This window comes from Barbatula barbatula, assembly GCF_947034865.1.
Source record: "Barbatula barbatula genome assembly, chromosome: 16".
In the NCBI taxonomy this organism is placed as follows: Eukaryota; Metazoa; Chordata; class Actinopteri; order Cypriniformes; family Nemacheilidae; genus Barbatula; species Barbatula barbatula.
The window spans coordinates 22,187,120-22,214,086 of NC_136779.1; the positions used below are offsets into that span (position 1 = coordinate 22,187,120).

General features: G+C 43.2%; 2 protein-coding genes across 7 annotated transcripts in view; one reads left to right on the plus strand and one right to left on the minus strand.

Moving 5' to 3' along the window:
- jmjd1cb (jumonji domain containing 1Cb) overlaps window positions 1–17,105 on the plus strand; it is an 82,575-nt gene extending 65,470 nt beyond the window's left edge. For all 4 annotated transcript variants that reach the window (XM_079475856.1, XM_079475857.1, XM_079475858.1 and 1 more), the window contains 19 exons: window positions 1,390–2,993; window positions 3,123–3,295; window positions 3,741–5,809; window positions 7,586–7,787; window positions 7,881–8,095; window positions 8,298–8,450; window positions 9,024–9,113; window positions 9,200–9,327; window positions 9,589–9,802; window positions 10,558–10,757; window positions 11,580–11,846; window positions 11,999–12,167; window positions 12,242–12,332; window positions 12,641–12,771; window positions 12,983–13,105; window positions 14,628–14,767; window positions 15,285–15,461; window positions 15,617–15,748; window positions 16,199–17,105. In XM_079475856.1, coding sequence (XP_079331982.1) covers window positions 1,390–2,993; window positions 3,123–3,295; window positions 3,741–5,809; window positions 7,586–7,787; window positions 7,881–8,095; window positions 8,298–8,450; window positions 9,024–9,113; window positions 9,200–9,327; window positions 9,589–9,802; window positions 10,558–10,757; window positions 11,580–11,846; window positions 11,999–12,167; window positions 12,242–12,332; window positions 12,641–12,771; window positions 12,983–13,105; window positions 14,628–14,767; window positions 15,285–15,461; window positions 15,617–15,748; window positions 16,199–16,321 — 6,401 coding nt within the window. In that variant the 3' untranslated portion in view covers window positions 16,322–17,105. The remainder of the gene's footprint in view (window positions 1–1,389; window positions 2,994–3,122; window positions 3,296–3,740; window positions 5,810–7,585; window positions 7,788–7,880; window positions 8,096–8,297; window positions 8,451–9,023; window positions 9,114–9,199; window positions 9,328–9,588; window positions 9,803–10,557; window positions 10,758–11,579; window positions 11,847–11,998; window positions 12,168–12,241; window positions 12,333–12,640; window positions 12,772–12,982; window positions 13,106–14,627; window positions 14,768–15,284; window positions 15,462–15,616; window positions 15,749–16,198) is intronic.
- A 721-nt stretch (window positions 17,106–17,826) lies between these two features.
- On the minus strand, window positions 17,827–22,188 carry nrbf2b (nuclear receptor binding factor 2b). 3 transcript variants are annotated; one of them, XR_013787736.1, is made up of 6 exons: window positions 22,005–22,179; window positions 20,376–20,460; window positions 20,192–20,232; window positions 19,328–20,010; window positions 19,016–19,153; window positions 18,029–18,923 (listed from the first exon to the last, which is right to left on the minus strand). XR_013787736.1 is itself a non-coding variant. In XM_079476070.1 (4 exons), exons 1-4 carry the CDS (start codon window positions 22,044–22,046, stop codon window positions 19,405–19,407), a joined length of 774 nt encoding a protein of 257 aa, XP_079332196.1. In that variant the 5' UTR covers window positions 22,047–22,188; the 3' UTR covers window positions 17,827–19,404. The 3 variants fall into 3 exon arrangements, 1 of the variants encoding a protein (XP_079332196.1); XR_013787737.1 differs by having other exon boundaries at window positions 19,016–20,010; XM_079476070.1 differs by having other exon boundaries at window positions 17,827–20,010; window positions 22,005–22,188.
- Between the last annotated feature and the right edge of the window lie 4,779 nt (window positions 22,189–26,967).

The following is a 26,967-nucleotide window of genomic DNA, read 5'->3' on the forward strand; positions in this document are numbered from 1 at the left end:
TTAGGGTTCACTTGGAGCTTTTGACATATTTGGACGGGACTAGTTTTCCAGGGGATCAAAATTTGTGTTTCCCAAACGTACTTTGCGATTTTAATCCCGTCTGAATCAGTAAGCTCTTACTAATGCACGTATAAACTTCCTGCATCCCATTCATTCAATATTCCGATATATACGAATATATACGAAACAGACACTCCTACCTCTGTAATATCTAGTCCCGTCCGGATCGGTACATAAAATCACAGACATCGTGTTAGAACAGTTTTAACTCAGACCTGGTTTAGAAAACTAATCCCGTCCGATTAGGGCTTTTGGACTTGACCGTGAGGTTAGGGAAAGTTCTAACACTACCCCTGAAATAAATGTTGTGAGACTGGAATGTTTGAAGATGCATTTCCTTTTATTACACACCTCTATGGAATACATGTGAATCACGGCACTCAGCGGTCAAAGCATTTCTCAAAACCGACACATTATTCCTGACAGTTAAACAAATCCACGCTACACACACAGGCTAACTGCAAAGCTAAGATCTTTTGATAATGAAAAACAAACACGTAAAGAATCCCCATAACATGGCTGATTCTCTCATAAAATTCTGTTCTTCCTCAGTCTACGTAATAAAACACACACTGTAAAATGGATAAGGTTCTTCATCGCACACCAGGTCAAAGAATATTAAATGACAAAGAGAAGAAATACGTTTTTAGAGTAGACTTCAAAATAGATCAAGTTGAAGCAGCATATGGACTAGGACACAACTTAGGGCCAACAGCAAAAAAAGCACGATCACCTCTGTTTTAAGTGCCCTGTGAACTTGCAGTTAGCCAGAGTCAGCGGATCTGAGAGCTTGTGATTATATGGATATAGTAACTCAGATAGGTATTGTGGATTTCTATACAAACAGTAAAAACTTAAAATAAATGTCGTATTTGACAGGCAGCCAATGCAGTGAAATCAAAAATGAGATGTGATAGACTCATGTTTGTGCTTTCCATAAAGAGATTTTTGTCACGCAGAAGTGATTACTTTATGTTTGGTTCAAGCCTGTGTTGTATATTTGAGTTCAGTGATGGTCTCTTGGCCGGATGGTTGTCTGGTAAAGAAATTATTTTAGCATAACTCTTTGTGGTCATTTGTTTGAGAGATGAGGTGAGTGCAGGCACAGCAGTCAAATGGACATTTTAAGTGTTCATAAAGTCAAGCATGGTCCCATCCATCACACGTCTAATGCAGCACTTAAGATTCAATCAGCCTTTAACCCATGAACAAGATGACATCATCCTGATCTGTGTTTCTCATTCATTTGACTTGGAATGGAATTGTCTGATGTTTTGCTTCTGTCTTTTTAACGTTTCTCTAACATTGCGCTTCCCTCTGTCCTTCTAGATTCTTCTAAAAACAAAAGCAAGACAAACAAGAGGAGAAAGGCAGACGAGGAGGACAAGAAGAGTGGTCTCAAACGACTCAAAACAGAAGCGTCAGACCTGTCAGAGAGCAGCGACTCTGAGATCTCCAACAAGCGGAGCGTGGACTCGTCCTCAGAGCAGAGTTCAGAGAATGAGCTCAGATGCAATAGCACGTCCAACGCTCCTGAAGACGAGGAGAAATCCCAGGGCTCCCAGTCAGTGGATGAGTTGAGTGTAAGCACCAGACTGTCTCCATGGGACGAGATGCAGTTGACAGAGAAAACTAGTAAGCCTGTGGCTGTGGCTCAGCGGGCGGACAGTGAGTGGAGATCTCCGCTGCCCCCTCAGGACTCCACCTGCACGCAGAACCAGGGCTCCGGGCTGACCGAACTCCAAAGTTGCATTGTGGAAATGAAGAGCACTGTGAAAACCCTTCCCAAGGACCATTACGGGCCGGGGACGCCTCTGACGCATACGCCCAAATGTGTGATTGATATCACGGAGGATGCCAACACGACATCCAGTTCCAGAGAGAGCTTGGAGGCCGTATCTGCCCTGCTGGCATCTCAGAAAGGTGACGTGTGTGGCCCCGAGTCTAGACAGCAGAACGCCCGCAGCATTACTGGCAAAATCGAATTTGCCCACTCGGAGGTCATTCGACCGGTGACGTCAGTAAGCGAGTCAGCAGCTCTGGGTGAGAGAGGGAAGCTCCAGAAGCAGTACGCATCCATGGTCATTAAAAATGCCTTGCTAACAGAAGACATCAGAAAACCTCATAAACTCATTCCCTCCCCTGACTTACCCAAACCCAAATCCAACTCATCCCCCGACATCCTCAAGCCCAAGTGCACTCCCTCACCTGACATCATTAATTCAAAAGCTCACAGCGTTCTTGAGTCCTCCAAGCCCAAACCAAAAATATCCCCTGAGGTGTCCAAACATAAACCGCGTCACCCTGAAAACATTGTCACCACAGGTCGCTCTGCACTCAAACTCGAACAGGACATACCTCGCTCCAGTTTCAAACCTGTGCCTCCCCGCGGCACGCTGTCCGAATCCGCTAAAAGCCAACTTGTGGTTGAAAAAAACGAGCATTTTACGGTTTATAGAGACCCTGCGTTGGTTCGACAGGAAAGGGAAAACAACCACATGACTTACCTTCATCCCCACCTCCATTCACTTCACACTTCCTCTCACGGCACGTGTCTGACACCCAGCTCGCACCACCCATCCCATCTCCTCCCTTCTTCTTCCATCGGTCATCCAGTGCACCACCCACACCTGCTGCCCAGCGTGCTGCCCACTATTCCACCAGGCTCCATCCTGAGCGGTCATCCCCGGCTGGACTCCGGGCTCGGACACCTGACCCTGGCCCACCATCATCCCCACCAGCAGCAGCAGTTCCTCCAGCAGCAGCTGCCGCCCTCATCACTGCTGGCCCAGACGCACGGAGGCTCGTCCTACAACCAGCTTGGACTCTACCCCATCATCTGGCAGTACCCCAACGATGCCCACTCCTACCCGTCCGGTTACAAGTGGGTTCATCCAGAAAATTCTGTAAATTCAGACTCCAGCCTGCGCAGGGTAAGAGTTCAATTGTCTGTTATTTGTCATCGTTTATGTTTGTCTTGAGCTGATATACAGTACAGACAGATGTTTTTTTATCTTAATGTGGGACCTGTGCAATGTGACCTTCTGTATGTATTTTTGCAGAATAACCCCAGCCCTTGGTTACACCAGCCCACCCCTGTAACGTCCGCAGAGAGTATGGGCATTTTGAGCCATGTTCCTTGCAGACCAGCCAGTGCTGAACCCCATCGACCCATCAAGATCAACTCACACTCCAGCCCACCGCTCTCCAAAACCCCAGCAGAACTTCACAAAGAGTGAGTGCATACACACAAACACACACACACACACACACACACATACACACACTTTGTTCATTCTCACAGTCCTGCAGGGCCAGGAAGCCTTGCTAGCTGTGAAATACCTTGAGACCTGAGCTGGAACAAATGCCATTTGATAGGAGCACTGTAGGCTCATTCAATGACTGTTCTTATGTATCTGAATATCTCGTCTATCTAATATCTAAGAAAGAACACACTGAAGCAAGATCAGTAAATGTCTTTGGCAAGCTGCTGTTTTGTCCGCTTTACATCTTTAACAGCTAGACCTAGAATCACTGAAACACTTGGGGTTAGAGATCTGGTCCTTCTGTCTAGACTTCTACAGAAACAACACATGCAGCATATTCAAGAAGCTTATAGGAAGGTTGTGTTACTTTCATCATGTTTTTTACACTTCTAACTGTGTGTGTTGTCTTTTCAGAGAGCGGGAGAAGAATGTGTTTGTGGATTCGATGCGTGGCCTGGCTACCAGCCACCTGAAGCAAGACCCGGACCGCAGCCGGACGCCCACCAATAAAGAACTGCACCGTATCTACATGGAGTCCCCCCACGGCAAACAACAACAACCATCATCATCACGCATGCCTCAAGAGTCTGACCGCATCAGCAAATACAAAGAAGAGAACCGTCTCATCCTAAAAGAGAGTATAGAGGTGGCCCCCTACACCGCCAAGATCCGTTCCGGGGAGTCTGAGCGTGAGCATTACTCTCGTATTACCTCACAGTCCAAAAGCCACGAGAAAGAGGTGGAGCACTTGGATCTGTACAAGTACAAACATTCGGTGTCCCAGTCCCTTCCTCAAACCAACTACTTTACCACACTGTCTAACAGCGTCGTGAACGAGCCGCCGCGACTTTACTCATCCAAAGATTCTTACTTTGATAAGGTGCCCCCGGCGTCCAGCCCCTTGTCTCTGAGCACTTACAGCTCAACTCATAGCAAGTCCCTGTCCAAGCCTCCCCCGCTCATTAAACACCAGCCAGAGACAGAGGGGCTGATGGGTAAGATCACAGAGCAGCTAAGTCAACAGCCGCCCGTCCACTCACTCAGTACCTCAGTTGTGACGTTCACCGAGCGCTCTAGCCCGGCCATCTCACCATCTGCTCAACCCAAGGGTATGCCGGCCCTACGTCGAGCTCCCGTATTTCACCCACCCACTCAACAGACACCTGACCGGAAGGAAGTAGCCTACGGCCGTCTTTCCCCTCCGACGCTCACCCCAATCCAGCCCGTCAGCTCGGCCGGGAAGGTGTCAGAGCAGCAGAAACCGCCCACCCTTCTCCCAGAGCTCAGAGACGAGAAGAGCCGAGCGGAGCCAGAGCCTTGGAGGGCCGGAGGAGAACCGAAGAGCCACGATAAAATTATTAGACAGTCAGAGAACAGTCTAATCAAGCCGCAGGTAGCCATGGCATCTGTTATCGTCCGACAATCTACTTGCATAAAGTACGATGGCTCGCCTAGTGGCAGAATGTTTGCCGGCTGGCCTCAGGCAGTGGTGGAGAGCAGGGAATCTGGCAGAGTCATCCTGCCCAACACAAACCTGGAGGATGCAAGTGATCAGTACAAGAAAAATTTGATGAGAGTAACACAGGGTAGTGTTTCCAGCTCAGCACTGCCTCTTGTTCCTTTAGTGAGTGATGAAAGCACTTCCTCCGCTGCTAGCAGGTTTGGCCTGGAGAATCACAGTAGAGGAGAAGAGCTGTCCTTCCCCGTCTCTGGCACCAGCAGTAGCATCAGACCAGAGAGCTCCGTGTCTAAAACTCCCACCATCACTGAGTCACCGGAGGGCGGCTCCAGAACCACTTCACCTACTGCCACCTCCGCGCAGGCCTACTCCAGGAACTTCGTTCACCTGAAGAAGGCCAAAGCAGCTCTGGCTGCGGCTCATTCCCACGGCTCCAGCAGCGCCTCAGAGAGCGAGAGCGGTAGTGTCCGATCCACTCAGGACTCGCCCACCATCATCCAGGACAACACTTCGCAAGGCAATCCCGCCAGCAAAGCCAGCCCGTTACCCAACGGACAGCCAGCACAGGTGTGCCAACAAAACTACCACAAGCTGAAGAAAGCCTGGCTCACACGGCACTCTGAGGAAGACAAAAACACCAACAAATCTGAAAAAGGCACCAATGCCATTTCAGAGCTAATAAAGCCATGCACCGTTAGCCTGATCGCAGGATCTGCCTCCGCTGATGTTGACTTAAGCAAAGACGGTAGAGGACAAGAGGACAAGCTGTCACCGGAGGACAGAAAGACACGGCGCAGCCTCAAGCGTCCGTACGAATCGGCCTCAGAGAGCGGAGACGACTCGGACTCTAGTGAGAGTAAGCTTGAGCAGAGGACTAAACGGCAACCCAAACCCACCTACAAAAAGAAGCAGAACGACATGCAGAAGAGAAAGGGAGACAATGAGAAGGACGACGACGAGTTAAAGACAAACTGTATCTTCCGGAGTGCCAAGGAAAAAACCAAACTTAAGTTGGCCAGCACTAGTAAGTTCCAAAATAAAATAAATTTCCTCACGTTTGCTGAAGGTGAATAACAGCTGCTCTTTCACACTCTTCATTTTAGATGAATTCAGAATTGACCCTGTTTACTTCTTTTATATTCGTCATTGGCAAAAGTGTTCCTTTGTAATCTTTAATCAAACACGTTCCCTTCCGCTGAGAGTTGGGCCCCCCGGCCTGAAATAATTTACCATTTTTAACAGTTATCACATTAACTGAATGTCATTTATTGCTGATGTAATAAATATAATGACAGTAAATAGCTGGTAATGTTAGAATTACTTCTACTTGGATACACCACGATGATAATGATGATCTACACTCTTTTAGCTCAGTTCAGCACTTTTCCTAATTCAGTCTCTTCTCTCTAATGTCAAGTCTTTTCTTGGGTTAAATATTCTGTTTCATTCAAACATGTGATGTCATGGAAGTCAAATGAGTTTTAAATTCTATTTCGTGTTGACTTTGGGGTTATTGGAAGGTTTGCAGTGTTTTCGAGAGATATCTGTTGGATGACGTGGAGAAACATCTTTAGGGCAGCTGTCTTAGACTTCTTAGATTGTTCACGTTTATGCAGAAGCACTTTAATGAGACCTTTCTGATGGTTACTGTGTAGCAAAATAGAGTCACTTTCTAATTGAATGCCTCAGGGTAAGGGCTGTTCAACAATGAATCACATCCAGAGTAATTATTTGTGTTTATAGTAATATATGCCTGTGTATAATAAGATAATAATCATTTTATGAACACATACACATACTGTACTAATGCAATATCACTCCCGTAGGAGAGTCAGCATGGCTGTGATTATGCCAGAGACACGAGGCCACATGTTGTGGGACACAGATGCTTATATAGAGCACAATCACACGACTACCAAAGCTTTATTGCATTCATACAACAGTTCCACGGCACAAGTGTGTAGATAAATCAGAATCAACATCAGAATGTCTCCTCTGTTTTTTTAAGGAAGTGGGGAACTACTTTCTTCCGAATTGAAATTCCAGCCCAGCATACAGTTAAACAAACCTCCGTTACTAATTCCAAACCGTCACGTCTCTTTTTAAATATGCACAGTGTTGCTTCAGTGAAGTTACAAGTGGGAAATAACGAGGCATGGCATGTCTGTGAATAAAAGAAACAGAGATTGTAAAAGTCAACTCATCGAGAATGTGTTTTAATTTCACTGCGGCACTTTCCATTGTTTTTTTATGTAAACATACTTGTTTACTCTTTCTCACTCTCTGTTTATATGGCGGGTCACAACCAACTTGTTCAGATGTATACAGCCACCTACTGTAACATCTATGATGGAGCTAAGAGACACTGGCAAATGTGCTTGTTTTACTAAGTTTCATAAGTCTGACTTAGTTATAATGTCATATATGTTATTAAAAGACATATTTATATTTAATTGATCAAAAAACCTGTCAAAATGATTTGCTGCATTCAGGTTACCGTGTTCTATTAGTTTTGAGAGGTTGTTATCTGGGAATGACGAACCTGCAAATGTCACGACTGGCCAATCAAAATCAAGCATTAAACATAAATATAAACATAAAGTACATGCAAATATTTCATACAAAATGAATATGCACAGTGAACAGACAATTCTACTAAACATGTTTTAATTGTTGGACAGCCCTAGCTTGAGTGCCCGAGTGTGATTTCAACATACACCCCTGCAGAATTCTCTCTATTTCATTGAATTATGTCATATAACAACATGATTAATGTGCTTTTTGTTCTGTCTGTGTTCAGATGGTATTCCGCGGTCAGTGCTGAAGGACTGGAGGAAGGTGAAGAAGTTAAAGCAGACGGGTGAATCCTTCCTGCAGGATGACTCGTGTTCAGAGATCGGACCCAATTTACAGAAGTGTCGAGAGTGTCGCTCCATCCGCACAAAGAAAGGAGAAGAGCCAGCCCACTCGCCCGTCTTCTGTCGCTTCTATCACTTCCGCCGGTGCGTGCGTGTGTATAAAAAACACTCAATGAACACTCACTGTGCCTCTCATTACGCGGTTACATCTCAGCACATGACTCTCTCTCTCTTCAGGCTCTCTTACAGTAAGAACGGAGTGATCCGGATCGATGGCTTCTCATCTCCTGATCAGTATGATGAAGAGGCTCTCAGTCTCTGGGCTTCAGATTCTTATGAAGAAAACACTCTGGATCTGGACACCTCCAAATATATCCTCAGCTACATCGGTGACAAGTTCTGTCAGCTGGTCATGACTGAGAACACAGCGGCCACGTGGATAAAGAAAGATGGTGTGTGATCATGAGAAATCTCCTACATTCTACACACGCACATTAACTGATTTTAAAACATACGCGCTGTTAGTTAACAGACCAAAAAGGACTTGACAGCACAATACTGGTGTCTGGTATAGATGATGATCATCATCCTCACAGTGAGGTCGAGAGAATGAAACAGAAATGTTCTGAATGTTGTGTTTGTTTTGCTCTGCAGTCAAGATCGCGTGGAAGCGAGCGGTGAGCGGGGTGAGAGAGAGCTGTGACGCGTGTGAAGCCACGTTGTTTAACATTCACTGGGTCTGCCAAAAATGTGGATTTGTGGTGTGTTTGGACTGTTACAAGGCCAAAGAGAAGAAGAGCTCCAAAGGTCAGTGGTCATCATCACATCATCACCCCTGTACTGATGCGGTTTCTTCTGTGTGCTGAACACAAATCACAGGGTTTAACTCGTCTTAGTTTGGCTCTGCGGGTTTATAATATGATTTGAATTGACAGAATCATCCTGTATTGAGTTCAGTGAATTGATTGAAACGAAGCTTTGGACGTACGCACACTGTACACTTTGAGTTTGGGAAATAAATACATGTATGTCCTCACGCAAGTATAAACTGCCCCTGATTTCCAGAGAGCAAATATTTGTATCTGAACAAACCCCAGCTGTGCGTTGGCCTGAGGGCGAAGAGTCTGATGTCCTGACCGCTTTGATTGACAGCTCTTCTGTGTGTCTGGTCATTATCGTCCTCTCTGTGATTTAGCCTGAGGGCATTAACTGATCCTCTGGAGGCATCACATCACACCTGTGTGTCTTTTCCCACGAGGCTCACAGCTCCACGCTCACTTTCAACTCAAATAGCTCGTCTCTTTTGCAGGAAAGTGTTCCTGTGTCGTATTTAAATGTCAAGCGTTCTCTGAGCAGTGTGTGTGTGTGTGTATTCTGCAGACAAAGAGCTGTACGCCTGGTTGAAGTGTGTCAAGGGACAACCACACGATCACAAGCACCTGATGCCGACACAGATCATTCCTGGAACTGGTACGGACTGAAACACAATGCCAAAATGCTTTCAGTGTTGTGTTTGTGAGCGAGTGTTTGATGTGTCTGTTGTGTGTGTGTGTTAGTTCTGACAGATCTGCTGAACGCTATGCACATGCTCAGGGAGAAGTACAGCATTAAATCCCACTGCTCGTGTACGGGGAAACAGAACGCTCTTCTCAACAAACTGCCCTCCACCAACGGCATCTCCCAGGTGTGTGTGTGTTTATTTACACAACGAAAGCTGTTCACTAAATTTAACTGGTTGCTGTGTTTTGTTGAACGATATAAATCCATCCTTCCTGACGACGAACATGAATTCTTGCGGATCATTATGTTTAATTTGAGTTCTGTGAGGGATGGCTGTATAAACACAAGCTCGTGTTCACGTTCTGTTCTGCTGTGGAATGTTGAACACAATCCAGTCTTTCTTCAAACCGCTGAGCTGTTTCTGACATGCTCTCTCTTTCCGCAGGTTTTGCAGAACGTGCTCAATCACAGCAACAAGTTCTCCGTGTGTAAGTCTGACGGAGGGCAGCCGAACGCTCCTGTGAAGGTGGAGGCTAACGGTGGGAGCAGTCCGGCCAGCGACACCAGCACCGACAACAAGTTCACCCCGCCGGAGTCCCAGTCACCCCTGCACTTCCTGGCCGACCTGGCAGAGCAGAAGTCCCGCGAGGAAAAGAAGGGTACGTCCTCATGTTTTTCTTTTCTCTGGAAGCGTGAGCGTGTTTGACAGATGGCCAGCATTCCACAATCCTCACGTTACAGACCTCAGCTGACCGCATGTTTATCCAGAGCTTCAAGCGCTCGCTCACATGAACATCAGTCTGCTCTTCAAACACCGTCAGTCCTCTGATCACCAGCACTGTGTGTGTGCATGCGTGTGGTGTTTTCTGCAACACTGACACTTTCCTGTATGATATCTTTTCATTTTGATCAGCATGTGTGCTTCAACAAGCTCATTTAAGATGCTAGTATGTTTTGTAGCTGGTTGCTAGGGTGTTCAGGGGTGTTCATGTAATAAATTCACAAATCGCTTCATAATGATGCAGACAAGTAATAACACAGATTAAAACACTTGATTTGAGAATGTTTATCATTCAAGGTGCATGCTGAGACATGCGGTTTGTCTAAACACAAGAAGCTCTGTATTTAGATCACTGGCAGTCATTTCTTGCCCACAACTTTTCAGTCTGGTTTTCGCTCACACTACAGTACTCTGATTTATCTGTTATTTTGAAATGATGGTTGAATGAGTGTCCCTTGTAAAGCGTCCTTGAGCCTGGGAAAGGAAAACTATGAATAAATGAAACCTATTATTATCATTTTCAATATATATTATTACACTGAGCAAACAGCACTAATAACATGACATTTCATCATCATCATCTCCCAGTGAATGTTCTGTACATGTGTGACATGTTGTGTTTGTGTCCTGCAGAGAATAAGGAGTCATGTGTAGGGAAGATAAAAGAGGAGAAGGAGCAGATGGATGCTTTAGAGTCTCTACACAGTAAAGCATCACCTCTGGAGCAGGGCTCAACCCTGCGTGATCTCCTCACCACCACCGCTGGAAAACTGCGCCTGGGCTCAACGGATGCAGGGATCGCATTCGCACCCGTCTACTCCACTGCATCTCAGGTCAGACCACAACATGTCTACACTACTGAACGACCACTTACGGAAAACCTTTTAGTCTACAATATAAGACAAGAGAAAAACTGATCACCTGACCGATTTTATTCAGTCGATTCATCAGTCAGTAGGGTCATTATTTGACTGTTCATAGTTAAAGATGCTCACTTACAACCCAAAGCATTGAAATGGTTTAATTCATCATGAATAAGACTATGTCTACACTAGTGTGTTTTTGTTTTAGTGTGCTTTTGTAGAGTTTTTGTTTTCAATCCATTTTTTTTCAAGCGTTTCCCAAACGGTGCCCATCCACACTGTAACGTCTGAAAACGCTTACATGCATGTACTGCGCTTGAGTAAACCCTCTATCAGGCTTCTCTATCTGCCTTATTATGTCCATGTGGAGCAAAGACACGTTTTTTGTAAATAGACGGACAATGATGTAACTAAAGGATGTTGCTGCCTGAACACAAGACTATAAAGCTGTAAAAGCGAAGGTGAAGCTTAACTCGCGCTCCGCTGCCAAACAATAAAACTGTGAGTAATGAAATATTCCTCCTGAAATGCGATCTAAAGTACGCATGAACTGACATTAGTGCTATTAAGGAGCGCTGCAGAAACAACTGCATCACATGACGAATACACTTCATCGTCTTCTCAAATGTATATCCACTTTCGGGTGCGTTTTCAGAAAGCCCTGTTTCTGTTGACAAAAGCGCCGTCTCCGTGTGGATGAAGGGCCAAAACGGAGACAGAAAAACATCTTTTACTGTATCACTGACTAAGAGAAAGAATTAAAAAGTCTTCCTGTTTAATTCATGCTGTCAGATTGCGAAGAGTGGCCGCAGCATGCCCAACATCCTGGATGACATCATCGCCTCCGTGGTGGAGAACAAGATCCCGGCGGGCCGCGGCAGTAAGCTGAACCTGAAGCACGAGCCTGTGGACGAGTCCAAAGCAGAGAAGAAGAAATGTTCAGATGTGTACTCGGACGTCCCTCACTGCTGGCTACACGAGCGCAGACTCCTCTGGCTGAAAGATCATCGCAACACCAACAACTGGAAACTCTTCAGAGAGTGCTGGAGACACGGTCAGGTGTGTACATCCATCCTGTTCTCCTCTCAGGGCACATGACATCTTTCACAACACTTTGGATAAATGAGTAGATGTAGATGCACACTTATGAGAGCTGAAGTGATGAAGACGTGATCACAGCTGAAGTTCTCGTGTGTGTTGTGTTTGTGTAGCCCGTGCTGGTGTCTGGAGTTCACAAGAGGCTCAACAGCGGTCTGTGGAAAGCCGAGTCCTTCAACCAGGAGTTTGCTGACCATCAGGGAGATCTCTTGAACTGTAAGGATGGAGTGATGTCCAACTCGGGCATCAAGGAATTCTGGGATGGTTTTGAGGACCTGACGAGTGAGTGATGCTTTGATTGAAGTAAATCCTGTTGACTGATGAAGGTTTGTTGACGCTCTTCATGATGTTTACAGAACGGCCTAAATGTAAAGACGGGGAGAGTGTTGTGTATCGTCTGAAGGACTGGCCGTCAGGAGAGGAGTTTATGGCTCTCATGCCCTCCAGGTGCCTGATATAAACCTCAAACACATCCTCTCGCACACTTTTCATTTATAACAACACGTGACTGACCGTTACATGTGTACACAAGAGTCTTTTTAATATTTCATTCAAATGTAAGAACGTGATACTGTCAGCAAATAACCAGGTGTTGTCCCGACTCGTTCCCCTTCAGCTCCAGCGGCATTCTGACATTACATGAGCACTTAACACAAAACAAATGATCTCCAGATGGATCAGAGAAAGTTTCTGTTGAATGTGCTGTTTGGCTCAGAAACGAGACCGGTGTTAAATCACTGCTGATGTGTGTGTAGGTATGATGACCTCATGAAGAATCTCCCAATGCCGGAGTATTCAGATCCTGAGGGAAACCTCAACCTGGCCTCTCATCTGCCCTCCTTCTTTGTCCGGCCGGACCTGGGCCCTCGCCTGTGCTGCGCTTACGGTACAAACACACACACACACACCAACTTGTAATCCAATTCATTCTTTCCTAACATTCCTGAATTCAAATATGCCAACATGCTTTCAACTCAACTGGCTGTCACGTGTCTTGTGACTAGTCGTCATGTGTGTTTTGTCAGCATAAAATAAATGTTTGTGTGAACGGTTCCTTTAAGAGAACTCTCACTGAGAGCATGTGTAATGTGTGACAGGTGTCGCAGCCTCTCAGGAGCAAGACTTTGGCACTGCTAACCTGCACATGGAGGTGTCTGACATCATCAGCGTGCTGGTTTATGTGGGCGTGGCCAAAGGCAATGGTGTCCTCTCAAAGACAGGTGAGATTAACAACGGTCAACAGAGACGATCGCTCACTGCACACACTGGAGCTGAAGAAGAGACTTGACACACACACACCTGCCCCCGCACCAAAAAAACACATGATTAACATCAGCCATGTTTCCATCAGTTATCGACAAAGCAAATGTGAGCCAATAATGTTTGTGAAAGTCTAAGCCCTTCAGGTTTTTCCATAACTCATTTTTCTTTTATCCCTAATTCGTAGGCCTTTTGCATCACAAATGTCCCAAAAGCATACACCAAAAAAAGCATACAATCAAAACTATGATGATAAAAATAAAATTTAATTTAAAATATTCATAAAACTAAATACTACAGAAATCTAAACTTAATTTTCAGGTAATGTTATTAAATATGAAATAAGAGGACGGTGTTGAAGTGGAGCAGCTGCTCTGACAGGACTTAATGATGTTTTTATTAATAAAGGAGCTGGAGCATATAATCAAGCCGATCCGCATTAACTATCACAGCTTCTACCCTATCAGACCCTTACCTGCACTTTCTCAGTCTGCGACATCCTTCCACCACAGGGTCCGAGCTCGAGGGGGAGGGATCTGGGTTTGACAGGAGGCCACGCCCCCGGGCAGCACACCCTCCCTACTCCTGCTACCATCATTATTATCTGTGTAGGCGAACTCGTGAAACTGACACAGAGCATCTTATTTGTCCTTTATGCAAAAACATTGTTATACCATAAAAAGAGTGGTACAGTTTGGTCTTTGCATATTGCAAACGCTTTGATCATGCAGTCATGCCAGTTGCAGTCTGATGTGGCATAGAGACACGTTCAAATCAAACGTTTTTTATTATAAATCTTTTTAGCAAAAGAGTAATTCCTGAGTTTAACAACATCAAATCGATCAAGAACATCAAATCGGTTTTGATTTCTTCAAACAGATGCAGCTTTGACCTAGAACATGTTATTGATGTTTTTAACTTTTTCAAGTGCTTACCTGAGGCTTATTCTCACATAACATTTCTGATATTCTATTTGAGCTTTTGGAGCCACCACTTTATTTCCCTAAATTATTTGAGATTTAAAAAAGTGTATTAATAAATTACTTTTATTTATACCTTTTTCCAGCGTTGGAATTTCAGTGCCACAAATTTTTGTTGAGCTCCAAATTTTCAAGAAAGACAATATTTTTCACCCCTTTTACAGAGAATCAGAGCTTTAACAGGAGCAACATCACGAACGCAGGCGAATACTGTCATGTGACAACACATTGTTTACGTTAAAAACCCTATTTCTCAACCAAAACTGTTCCCAAACTACTTTTTGCGATATTTGATGAATCGATGTGTATTCGATGCACCAAAAATAAATGGATAAAGATTGCGTCTAAACCTTCTTTCGGTGGAAACACACACACACTGTCCCGTGGGCGAATGTGAAAATATATAAGAACATTCACACGCATATAGCACTCCATACTATACATTATACTGACACCGAGAGATGTGTGTGACTTCATGAATGTGTGTTCATCATGCACACAGGAGTACTGAAGAGGTTGGAGGAGGAAGATCTGGACGACAACGTAAAGAAAAGATTAAAGGACTCGAGCGAGACTCCTGGAGCCTTGTGGCACATCTACACCAGCAAAGACGGCGAGAAGATTAAAGAGTTTTTGCACAAGGTGATTTCCATTTGATCTCTTCTCCCGTCCAGAAATAATACAGTGAATCATCTCTCTCTCTCTCTGTGTATGAGCGAGTGAGTCCTCTGGTGTTCCAGTAGAACTTTTATCAGTTTTATGTGCTCTGCTCTTCTTTCATACATTTACATTTATGCACTTGACAGATGCTTTTATCCAATTACATTATACTATACTTTTGTTTCTAAGTATGTGCAATCCCTGCTATCGAACCCATGACCTTGACCTTGCTAACGCCACTGAGCTACAGGAAAGCAGTCGCAGTCTTTCAGAGGTCACAGAATGTATTACTCTTTCCAAGTTTCTCTTGAAACAGAGAACACAGTTTAGATCCGTCAAGCATTCACCTGCAGTGCTCTTGTGCTCCAAGCAGCTGTGACAGATGAGGAACAGACCGAAAATAAACTCATTCGCCGAAATCAAATCACGTGACACTAGAACGTGACACGACACAATAATGTTTCTCTCAGCTCAGTGTGTGTTTTTGTTCGATTGACAGGTGGCAAAAGAGCAGGACGTGGAGATACCAGTAGATCATGACCCGATCCGTGAGCCCGGCTGCTACTTGAGCCGTAAGCTGCGTCAGCGACTGCTGGATGAACACGGCGTTCAGGGCTGGACCGTGGTGCAGTTTCTGGGAGATTCGGTTCTGATTCCTGCTGGAGCTCTGCAGCAGGTGTCCCCTCACATCATCAAATCATGTTCTGAGGCCTTTATGTGCTTCATTATTGATTGATACAAAGCGAGAACCGCTCATTTAGAGAGTAACCGTGTGATTGACATCAGTTTGATTTGCTCATCACACTCACAGTCGTGTGTCTGTCTGTACAGGTGCAGAATCTCCACAGCTGTGTCCAGGTCATCAATGACTTTGTCTCCCCGGAGCATGTGGTGCATTCATTCCACTTAACCCAGGAACTGAGGTCCTCAAATGAGGAAATCAACTATGAAGATAAGCTGCAGGTACCATTGACACGAACACACAAACCAAACACCTGGATCACAAATTCAGTAGCGGCCACAAGTGATGTCTTCCCTCTTTATTCTAATATATGATTTGTGTAGTTTGAAAAGAATTTAAGGAGCTTTGGCAGAAAACACACACAACACGAGCAAAGTTTATTGAGTCAATAGACAGGAGATGGATTATTAATAACTGATAAAACTTAACTCTATGTTTGACGTATTTACAGTCTCAGATTTTGGTTTCTGAGCTTTTTTGCACAGTAGAATAAAACTCCCTGATACGCCAAAACCTGAACTATGTTGAGTTGTTTGTGTATTTTCTATCATCCACCACATTTTTCTCTCGCCTCTTCTGGGATTGTCTTCTACGTGAGGATGCATGAAGTGTCGTTTGAACTCTTTCTGGTGTAATAATAACAGCTGCTTAACCGTCTCGCTCTCTGTCAGGTCAAGAACATATTTTACCACTGCGTGAAGAATGCAGTGGAAGTATTAAAGAGGTGCTGTGAGGAGGAGGAGGAGGAGGAGGAGGAGGAGGAGGAGGAGGAGGGAGAGGAGGTGAACTCATGACACCGGGAACGCCCGGGAACACTTACCCCAAATATATGCACACTAACGCTCACACGACCAACCTCCAGTGCCAAGCAGAGATGACAGCGGAAAACTGTATTTATTCCTTACTGACACACCATAGCAGTATGACTGTGATCCACACGCAGCACACCAGAAGATAATCCCACAGCGCCCCGGCTGTCCCAGTATTCCTTTGTCTATTTGTTTGTTGCCCTTTTTTGTTCTTTCATAGTGTACAGTTTCAGTGGAGAATCGTATTTATTTTTTGGAGCTCTGCGCTCTGATCCAGATCAAATGTAAATGTGACTTGTACAGTTTGCTAATGGATTTGTGATGCGCTCACTACTTTGAAATGACTGTGAGAGAAAGAGAGATCCGCTGTCTCGTGTGCTCATGCCATATATCTTTTGAGAAAATGAACTGCCAAACAATTGTAAACATTGTACAGTTCTATTATGTAAAGAAAGAACAACACACTTCAGCATTTTATTAAGAAGTATTCACTGTAAAAATGGAGACATTAACAAAAAGGTTGTAATTTATTGAAGAAAACTCTCATTTCTCCTTTTTATGTTCAGATTTACTATGGTGAACTTTTGAAGTTCAGTGAAAAAAAAGGATATCTTACTATGCTGTGTAAATATATACATATATACATTCACTGATGTATTTTTTTAAGACATGGCTTGCTTCGATTTCAAATTTTAAAGTGCAAGTGTTACATGCTTTGTACATTGAAGTTCAAAGGGGTTTTACATTTTCCATTAAAATGGATTTATCAAAGAACTGTCTGCCTTTGCCTTATTGTCAGGCTGAAACGCAAAGAAATGATACAGCAGCGTCATACAAGGCCAGTGGTTTTGTTGTACTGGCACGACTGAATCACATCCGTGCAAACTCCAGTGACACCTTTACACCACATTTATATGAGATCAGTCCTCTGAAAGAATCAAACATGTCATCGCCTGCGAATCTGAAGAAACCGTTGGTGCTATTTGTGTTTAATGTGCCCAACAGGCTTTCAGATGGATTAATAACATCAACAGAGGATGAACACACAGACTTGCTGTTTTTTGTGTGCAGGACACATTAGGAGTTGTGATGTGTGGCTTTGATCATTCAGAAGGGAGAGAGGAGCTCCGTATCACTGCATTACACTCATAAATACTAAACTGCTCAGCTTCACGGGGTCACTTTATGATTATTGAGCATTTCATTCTATCTACTTCACAGATATATCACTGAAAGTGTCATGAGAACTCTAGAGCATGTCTGATTTTGTTCATCGTTTCCAGCGCTAATGTCTTATTTCACAAAAATAAATAGTCTCTTAAGTAGAATCCCGCATATGATGCAGAGTTAAGAGGAAGTGTTATGATGTGACAGTCACAGACTGAACACTAGATGACGCTGTTGAGCTGCTGTAAGAACTTGAAACGTCTCTCCAATGTCAAATGATTCTTTGTGATGACACTTATTTACACTGTAACCTAAACTCATGACCTCAATGTCAAACGAAGGCTGTGCCAGAACAACAACAATATCATACAAGACACTACTGTCTAAAACAATTATTATTATAAACAGTTACTCCACAGTAATATAGTTATTAGCTGTACTGTGTGCTGTTTGGTGCTTTAATAGAGAACTGAATTGCTGCGACAGTTTTATCCGAGGCTCAACAAACAGATCTAAAGCTTCCATATGTTCATTCATTTTTAATGCTCATCAAAACAGACAAAGTAAACTCAACACAAACTCTTTTTTTATATCTTAATCATAATCTTACATCTAGTACAGTCATCCATGCATCAAAACACTTCTTCATTTTTACATCAGACAAAACAAAAATTAAACTGATGCACCCTGATTACTGTGGTAAACCAGTAATTGAACATTGAAATAAAAATAATAATGAAAAAGCAAAATCTGATTTGGTTCCCTCTTTATAACACAAATACAAGCCAATATTCAATAGTTTTCTGCGTTGCATTGCTCTAGTTTTCCATTCAGCGTTAGTCAGAGTGACGAGTGAACCTGCTTTACTGCTAGATGTGGTATGATTGTGCAGTCAGTTACCTGAACACGTTAGCGTTGTGATCCAGACAACCCTTGATTGAATACAGTACAAATTAAGCTTAAAAATCATCAAGACAGCTCAGGACATTTTCTCATCACGTCGACACCGAGTTTGATCTTTGGCTGCACAACCACAAAATCTCAGACTCAACGTGAAAACAAAGATGAGCAGCAAATTACAAGACAAACAATAAAAGAGAATGGAGATAACTAAAATGCCACTGCTGGGAGCTGACGCTGCGTGTGATTATTATTGCTTATAACTCTCACTCTCTGTACGGCAGCAGAATGGTGTCCGACTCTGGTCCTGATGAATTGATCATGAAATAGTGTAGTCCTAAAGCCCCTTATCCTATAGAAATAATCCTCAAACATTAGCACACACGCTTCTTGTAGTTTTATAGTTGCTACAAAGCCACTGTGTGAAGAATCATCCAGGGTTTCTAGAGATGACATCATGAGCGTCTACTGGACTTCTGCAATAAGGCAAAACAAGTGTGTACGGCCGCGAGCTGGTTATCTGTGTGTAAAACAGAACTGCATTGATGTCATGAATCTGTGGTGCTGATACAGAGAACTGAAGCTGCACGTTCATGTCCATAACAAACCTACCACAGCACGTGCTAATCCACAGGTCACGAAACACACACGCGTACACACACACAGTCTGCATGTAGTTCACAGTGTTCACTGTCCCCTGCACTTGGGGGGAGAAGTTTGCTTTTCAGTCAAACAGGGCAGATTGACCTGCTGATAAAGGTGGAAGTGGACATTATCATCATCTGAAGGTAAAGGAGTGCAGTTCAGCCACTGTCTCCTCCGTCACTTTCCACTTCAACTTCATAACAAAACCACGTTAGAAACATTGAAAAAAAGGCACACATACTTCAGAGTTCTGTTTGTTTATGTCATTGGCTACAGTACCTATAGGGCGGCGCCACTTCAAAGAGCAAACCAAACGTGCTGCGTGTTCAAACGGGCAGATTCTTCTTATGCTGCTGTCACAGCTTCTCTCCGTCCAGCAGCTCCTGCAGCTCTTGCTGGATGTCCTCGGGAAGCTCCAGACCAGGAAGGTCTTCCAGAGGGATCTCCTGAGTGGGCATCTCCAGCGGGGGAAGTTGGGGGATGGGTATGTCCTTGGCCTTGCGTTCCTCTGTCTGCTGCGGAAGAACCCAAACCTCTGACCTGTCCACCAGGTCTGCGTAGGGCTCCTTCTTGAGCCGCGTGTTCACGGCCTGCAGACGCTCGTTCTCCTGTTTCAGACGCTCATTCTCGCACACCAGGCCGTCCACCAGCTTGCGCAGGTCCTCGATGGTGGTTTGCTGCTCCTCCAGGCGTGTTTTGTCATCTTTCTGGGCTTTGCTGCCCGGGCAGGGCTCCGGGGTGGCACCCTTGTTCTTCAGGAGGTACAGCCAGGTGTCGTACTCGCGATCGGGGGACTGCGTGACGTCAGCGGACGGCTGCGGGTGCCGGTGAGGTGTGTGCTCCGAGGAGACGTGCTGCAGGGTTCTGGGCTTGTTCTCTCGTCTGGCTCTTTTCCAGCGCTCCTCAATCAACCTCTGCTGTTTCACATGACTGTCTCGCTGCAGCTCCAGAGACAAGCGAGCCTGCGCAGATGAAACAACATTCATATGTACATAATGTGTAAAACATTTCAACAGAGAATAAATGTGTGCTACTGATCTTCAGTGTGATTCTACCGTCTTTAGCAGATGTCAGATTGTACATAAACAACATAAATCGCCTATTGGCAAATAAAAATAAGTGTTTTGTGTAATCTTTGTGTACCTGTTCACACTCTGTGAGCTTCATGGCTTCTTTGAGAAGTTCTGTCGCGGGGAGAAAATAACCATCAAACAAGCAGCGAACACATGTCTGAATCTATTTATCTTTCATCGAGCAATAGAGCAAATGCATTAAGTGAATTAAACGTGGCCTACAGCTACTGAACAGAAACTGACTAAAGACAAACCTGCAGCTTTTTTGTGGCAGGAGATGGCATCTTCAAACTTCCCAGCGGCCAGCAAACGGTCTGCTTTCCTGCACTGTTGATGGGCCTGACGGACAACACATCTTACTATATTATTATTATGAATTCATCTAAACCAGTGGTTCTTAACCAGGGGTGTGCCGGTTCCATCATGAATGCACCATGACTGCGCATAAGCGGCCACACAGACAGATTGTAGGTCCTGCGCAGTGAGATTTAAGGCTGCGCAGAAAAGCTTCATATCTGCAAAGTAGGCAAATGTCCACTCAGGATGCACCAATGACCTCTACATCATCTTAAGAAACAGGTAGATCATATCAGGTTAAGTATGTTTATAAAAATATTTCCCTAAACACGCCCCCCTGACGAACCCATTGAACCCCCGGACCTCCTTTACCCCGACCCGTATGCTCCGACACTTCAAGTGAAGGAAATGTCTTCTTGGGCAATTCAACTGTGGTGAAATATTGGGATAACAACACATCCGTCTTTCAGACTGTCAATTCAGAATAAGTGCAAGTCTCTGGTGTGTAAATAAAGTGCCTTTCTGAACTTGGACGGCTGTTTAAAGCTGTCGACAGTTATTAAAGATGTAAAGTTCGACAGGAAAATTACACCACACCGCGTCTGTATTATATACAGCAAATTAACTCTGGCTGGTGTTAAAATCCTTTTGGAATCATTTTATGGTCTTATGCATAAAGCTTATGGTTCATAATGGTATTTTATGGAAACATTCATTTCTGTGATGTTTCTTTAGCTTTTATCAGCAGGGTTGTTCGTTTAGATGCTTGAGCTCAATCTGTCATATACAGGGATTTCTGTTTCTTAACATATAGTTTACAGGGGGCGAGCGACCATGTCGAGGTTGAGAACCACTGATCTAAACATATGCAAATCTAATAAATGAACCAGTACAATCCTGACATTCTTCTGTAACCTTAACTACACACAAAAACATCATTAAATGTCAATGCACAGTCAGGTCCAACAGTCTGAGACACATTCAATTCAAGATATAGTCAACTTTAAAAGTGAAAACATTGATTTAGAACATGAAAATAAAGATAAACCAGTTTGTGATATTGATTTTGTTGACTCAACCGTGATAAAGGTCAAGGAAAAGCACAGGATGCCCTTTGCATCAAGCTATTATTCAGGTAATGCAGTTTCATTTATGGATCCATTTCAGGGTTTAAAGATCTGTGTTGTGACGTCAATAACAAAACGGAAACTTGACAACACGTGATCACTTTTTGTATACAACTTTTCACACGTTTATCATTGAGATTGGTAAAGATGCTCAGATGGTCACGTGTTTATCGTGTTTAGTGAACAACACGTGAGATTGAATACACCCTCACGAACACAACAACATTATAAACGCGTGTAAAACCTGATGACATCACAATACAAACAACAACAAGTCAAAACAACGACTGCGTTCATTCAGTCAGAACCTAACGCGCGTCACGTTGTGCTCATATGAAAGGAAGCGAAGCGTTTGTGCTCGGACACACACACACACACACACACACTGATGGTCACAGCTGACCCGAGCTAAGCTAATAGCAGCTAGCATGCTAATGTGTGGTGTAAACAAACACTCACGAGGTTGAGAGGACTGTCCGACACCTCCATCCTACACCGCATCAGAGAACACGACACATTACTCCACACGACACATTACTGCCTTTAATCCCGAGCCCGACACTCTTAGAAACCACAGCTAACGAATATCCGCGAGAAAACAACTTCCGCTCCTGTGGCGTCACTGCCGTGACATGACGTGCGTGACATCTGACGCCGTGGCGCTGCGCAGACCACTCTACGTATGACATCAAAGTGTCGCGAGAGCAAGTCGGAAATGCATTTTTTAGTTCCTTACGCTCCTTCAATCCATTTGAAATAAACCACGTTAATATTATATTAGTATCAATAACATCTCATAACAAGTTGTTTTTAAGCTTCAAATGTTCTTCCATATTTATGAGGAATAATTCAACATCGGTTCGTCAGAACTGCTTTTTGTGTTCCACCACTAGATGGAGCTTCTCGCACACGAACTTGATCTTTCCAGTTAGTTTCGCTCTTAAACATCTCATGACAAACTTTTTATTATATACATATATTTACATTATAATATTTGCTATACTGTTTGGGTTTTACTGTGGAAAATGTGAAAAACGCAACAGAAATGCATTTGATATCGAATTATAGCGCCTGTAGCCTATTACAGACATACACCGATAGTGTCAGAAAACCCAATCCGAAAATGAAGAAAAACATGAAAATAAATCAATAAATGAAAATGATTTGTACCACAAATATGCATTTAAAAGTCTACATCTTAAAAACGCCACACTTATAAACATGTAATAACATATCCTTCAAAAATAGTCTTTGTACATAGACTACCTACCAGTTTAGTAAATGATAAAGCAGTTTTAGTTAGGCTACCGTAATAAAGATGGTTCAATATAAAGGATGATAAGTATAGCAAGCGTGTTTGTAGTTGTATTTCTAGGGTTCATTTACCCGAGGTTAAGGTGTGTAGATTAAAGTACATCTGATATCATCACTGTCCTGTAAAGACGGTTAAACTGTAATGACGACGAGACATATTCAATCATTTCTGTTTGTTTGACTCAATTTTAATTCAATATAATGAGGCTGTCGTTCATGTGTTATTATGTCCCACAAACACACGATATGACCACAACAGGGCCGACGGTTCATCACAAACAAAAGAGCAAGAAACCGACATATTTGAAATGAAATGATAGGGCAACTGTAGAAAAAAGATGACATGTTGTTTCTCTTTGTGTCTATAGGTTGCACATTCCTTACACAGCATCATACAGTATTGCTCTTATTGCAGAAGTGTGCACCGATGACATCATCCGCTGGAGTACTTTGTTTTTGTTGTCAAGTGCCACTTGCTTTATCCAAATGCTCTTCAATTACTACTATCAGAGAACAGCGGATACACACGTTCATGAATCACAGTCTGATGTACGCTGACATTATCCAGGGCCAAATGCACATTACACATGAGAATCTCTGATCAGCTTTTTCATGCTTCAGTTAAAGTCAGTTCAACTTAAATTATATTACAATACAGTCACTTATACAAATCCTTAAATATAGATTTTGAATTCTGTTTCATCCATCATCTCGTATTATTTTTCACTGAGCCCAATGCAGTGAATTCTGGGATTGTTTTGTTCACAGTGAATACATGTGATACTGCCACTCAGCCTAAATAGGTTTCCATGTTCTCATTCACCAAATGATGCACGTTACAGACAAATGAAAGAAGCGCAAGTCTCTGTTTGCTCTGTGTTTAATCTTTCTAAAATGTGTAGGGAAAAACACAACGAAGTTAATAAAGTGACAGTATATGCAACCTTTCTTTTTCTGCTTAGACAAGAGTGATGTTTGATTAGAAAATCACATCTTAAACTAGGGATGCACCGATATGTACATTTTGGCCGACACCGATAACCGATGATTCTTTAACATTGGAAGCCGATGGCCGATGGCCGATATACTGTATATTAATATAACATTTTCTAAGACTGAAACAAAGGGCAAAAAGTGGACAACTGCTTTTATTCCCTGTAGGAAACACGGTAACTGTTTGTTCTCTTTTTTCCCCTGAAAATCATGAACCAAGCCTACTTTACACTTGTTTAAACATGATTTAACCTTCAAACTTTTCTGGTATCATTTTTATTCAACAAACAAATGATAGATGTTCTTCCCGAGCAACCCAGAAACATTGTCTTCATAGCCACGAGTCTAACAGATCTCCGGACAGAAAGCATTCTACTGTGACCCGGTTCAGCTTTTTATTTATATAGCGCTTTTCACAATGTGCAGTGTTCCAAAGCAGCTTTACAGGAGTAAATAAGATAAACACAAAAAAGGTAAAACACAGCACAGTACATGTGTTTATAAAACAAGCAAGATTATTCTAGTAAATAATATCTAATGTTAGCATCTCCCAGTGGTTTATTTTGCATATTGTGCATGAAGTGAATGCTTGGCTCTAAAGATGCGTCTTTAATCTAGATTTAAATTGTGCGAGTGTGTCTGATCCTGGAATAATATCAGGAAGGTTATTCCAGATTTTAGGTGCTACGTATGAGAAAGCAGAGTTTTGAGATCTTAGAGAGCGTGATGGGTGGAAGCGTCATTTCATTTCTGTATAAATGACGTTGTTCCGATGAGCACAGAGAAAGATATGTGGAAGAATGTTGGTCATTTTCAGTTCCAGGACATCATTGACTTAAGTGGTAGTCAAAGGTGCCCCAGAAGTCTTTGTGTTGCAAATAAAATATCTCATTGTGTGTTCAACTGAACAAAAAATACAATATTTTTTCTACTATGGTAGTGGATGATGTCCCAGAACTGAAAAATTTGTACAAATATCTTTCTCCGTGTTCATTGGAACAAAGACATTTATACAGGTTTGAAACAACCTGAGGGTGAGAAAACGATGACAGATTTGACATTTTTGGATGAACTGTCCCTTTAAACCTTGTCTGTGAAACCAGGCCTGTGTGATATTAAATCATCCATATTGAAGAGACTGCAAAGCACGTTGTGTTTTCTGTATCAAGACAGAAGATCATTCTCGCTCGCCGTGGGTGTCCACTGAGACAACAGACAAATGTGAATCGAGTCATAACTCATTGAAAATAAAATGATGGCCGTTCATGTACAGCAGGCCATTCGAACAAAGACGTCCTTGTCTTTTACTGTGAGGTGCAAAGTTGCCTGCTTTTCTCCTTCAAAGCGTAATTTTCTGCAAACTGCCGTGTATGTGTGAGCTTCATTGTGAACCTGTTTCACGTGAACTACTGCGAAACTGTGTGCCGTGACCGACCCTCACATGAATCAGATCAAATGTTCTGATGTGATGTTCAGGAAAAATCCTTTCCCACAATGCAGTGCACTTAACATCACTTTTCAGTGTCGAGTGATATTTTACTTTCTTCACTTTCTGCTAAATGTCATGACAATTCATTTCAAATCGGATGAACAATGTGAAATAACAACAACTGTACACAACTCATTAAAATAAACATGACATGAAGTGTAGTAAAGTAGTATTTGCAATAAAACCTTCATAACTGAGGAAACTTTTCACCTGTTGTCCTTTTGGTCAGAAGTGCATAAGAAGATTAGAATAAATTAGAATAAATACTGCTAATCACATATTATGAAGTAAAGTAATAATCGTTGTTATCAAAGGCCATGAATAATATATTCATTTGACATCAAAGTTATTTACTGTAATATCAAACAAAAACCTGTCGGCAGCCACTGGCACAACTTACCCCACATCTGAAATCCGCTGAGAAACCATTTAAGACTAAACATAATATCTTTATCGTTTACATGGTTTATATATTTGTAACTCAACACCATGCATGAAATATAAACAGCGGTAGCGTCTACAAGTGAAGATGATGAACTGGAAAATGTTATATGTTATTAAAGATATTATGTAAGAATTAAAGTGTGTGTGTGTGTGTTCGGACTGAAAACTAAAGTTCATCTTTAAGAAGAATTTAAGAAGGCTTTAAAAAACAACAACAACACACGAACAAAACTCACAGTGAGAAAGTAGAAACAGCATTTTTACTAACTCAACCTGAGAGGGATTTAAGAGCAAATAATTGCAATGCAAATATCCCCTGCTGGCTGCTAGTGTATTTTGTGTGTGATTTTATCGGGCACGCATACACCTTCACAAAAGCCGATCACTTGTCACGGGCCGTTTTTAAACCTGCGTCTCTGCACTTCCTAAAAGTGGGCGGCTTCTCCTCAGTCAGCGCGTCACAGTTGACGTCTGTAAGAAAGCGTGTGGCCGGTGTCCTCTGGAATCTGTGTGTAGGAGGACGGCTGTCGCCTCTTTCACCTGGCTCGAGTCTCAGGCTTTGAAAAGTATCGACGAGCCTGCAGTCAAGCTCCAGAAGACCCCCGGCCATCCTCCAGCCCACGCTCTCTCTCTCTCTCTCTCTCTCTGACTCTCAGTGCTCGCTCTTTGTCCCGGGACGCTGGATTCTGCTTAGAGCGGGCATTCTGGCCTGTCGACCGGCAGAAGCAGGTTCCTATGTGCTTTCTGAGCGGTTGTATGGGAATCCCACATAGCCTCCTACACAGAGTGTCCTAAAAGAGAGTCAAAGAGAATGTGGGGAGGGGGTTTGAAGGCCGCCCTCAATACACAATAGAAACCCCACAGTGAGTTAATGTGCCTGGCAAATATTCTTCCACATGTTAATTCTCACCACTGTCAGGTGTTCAGCTCACAGGACTTCTCAAATGCTTACGTTTGGGTAATATTATAGAATATTTATGATGAATGCATCGATTCTTTATTAAACAGCAGCAATTGAGATTTTCATAATAACAAGAACACATAAAACGTGCATGTGTGTGTGTGTGTGTGTGTGTGAAGGGGATCAGAGGTCACTGGAGCGCTGCTTATCCATGACCTGACACGACAGATCACTCGGGCCAATATAAAATGAAATAAATAACATTCAAATTACACATGGAG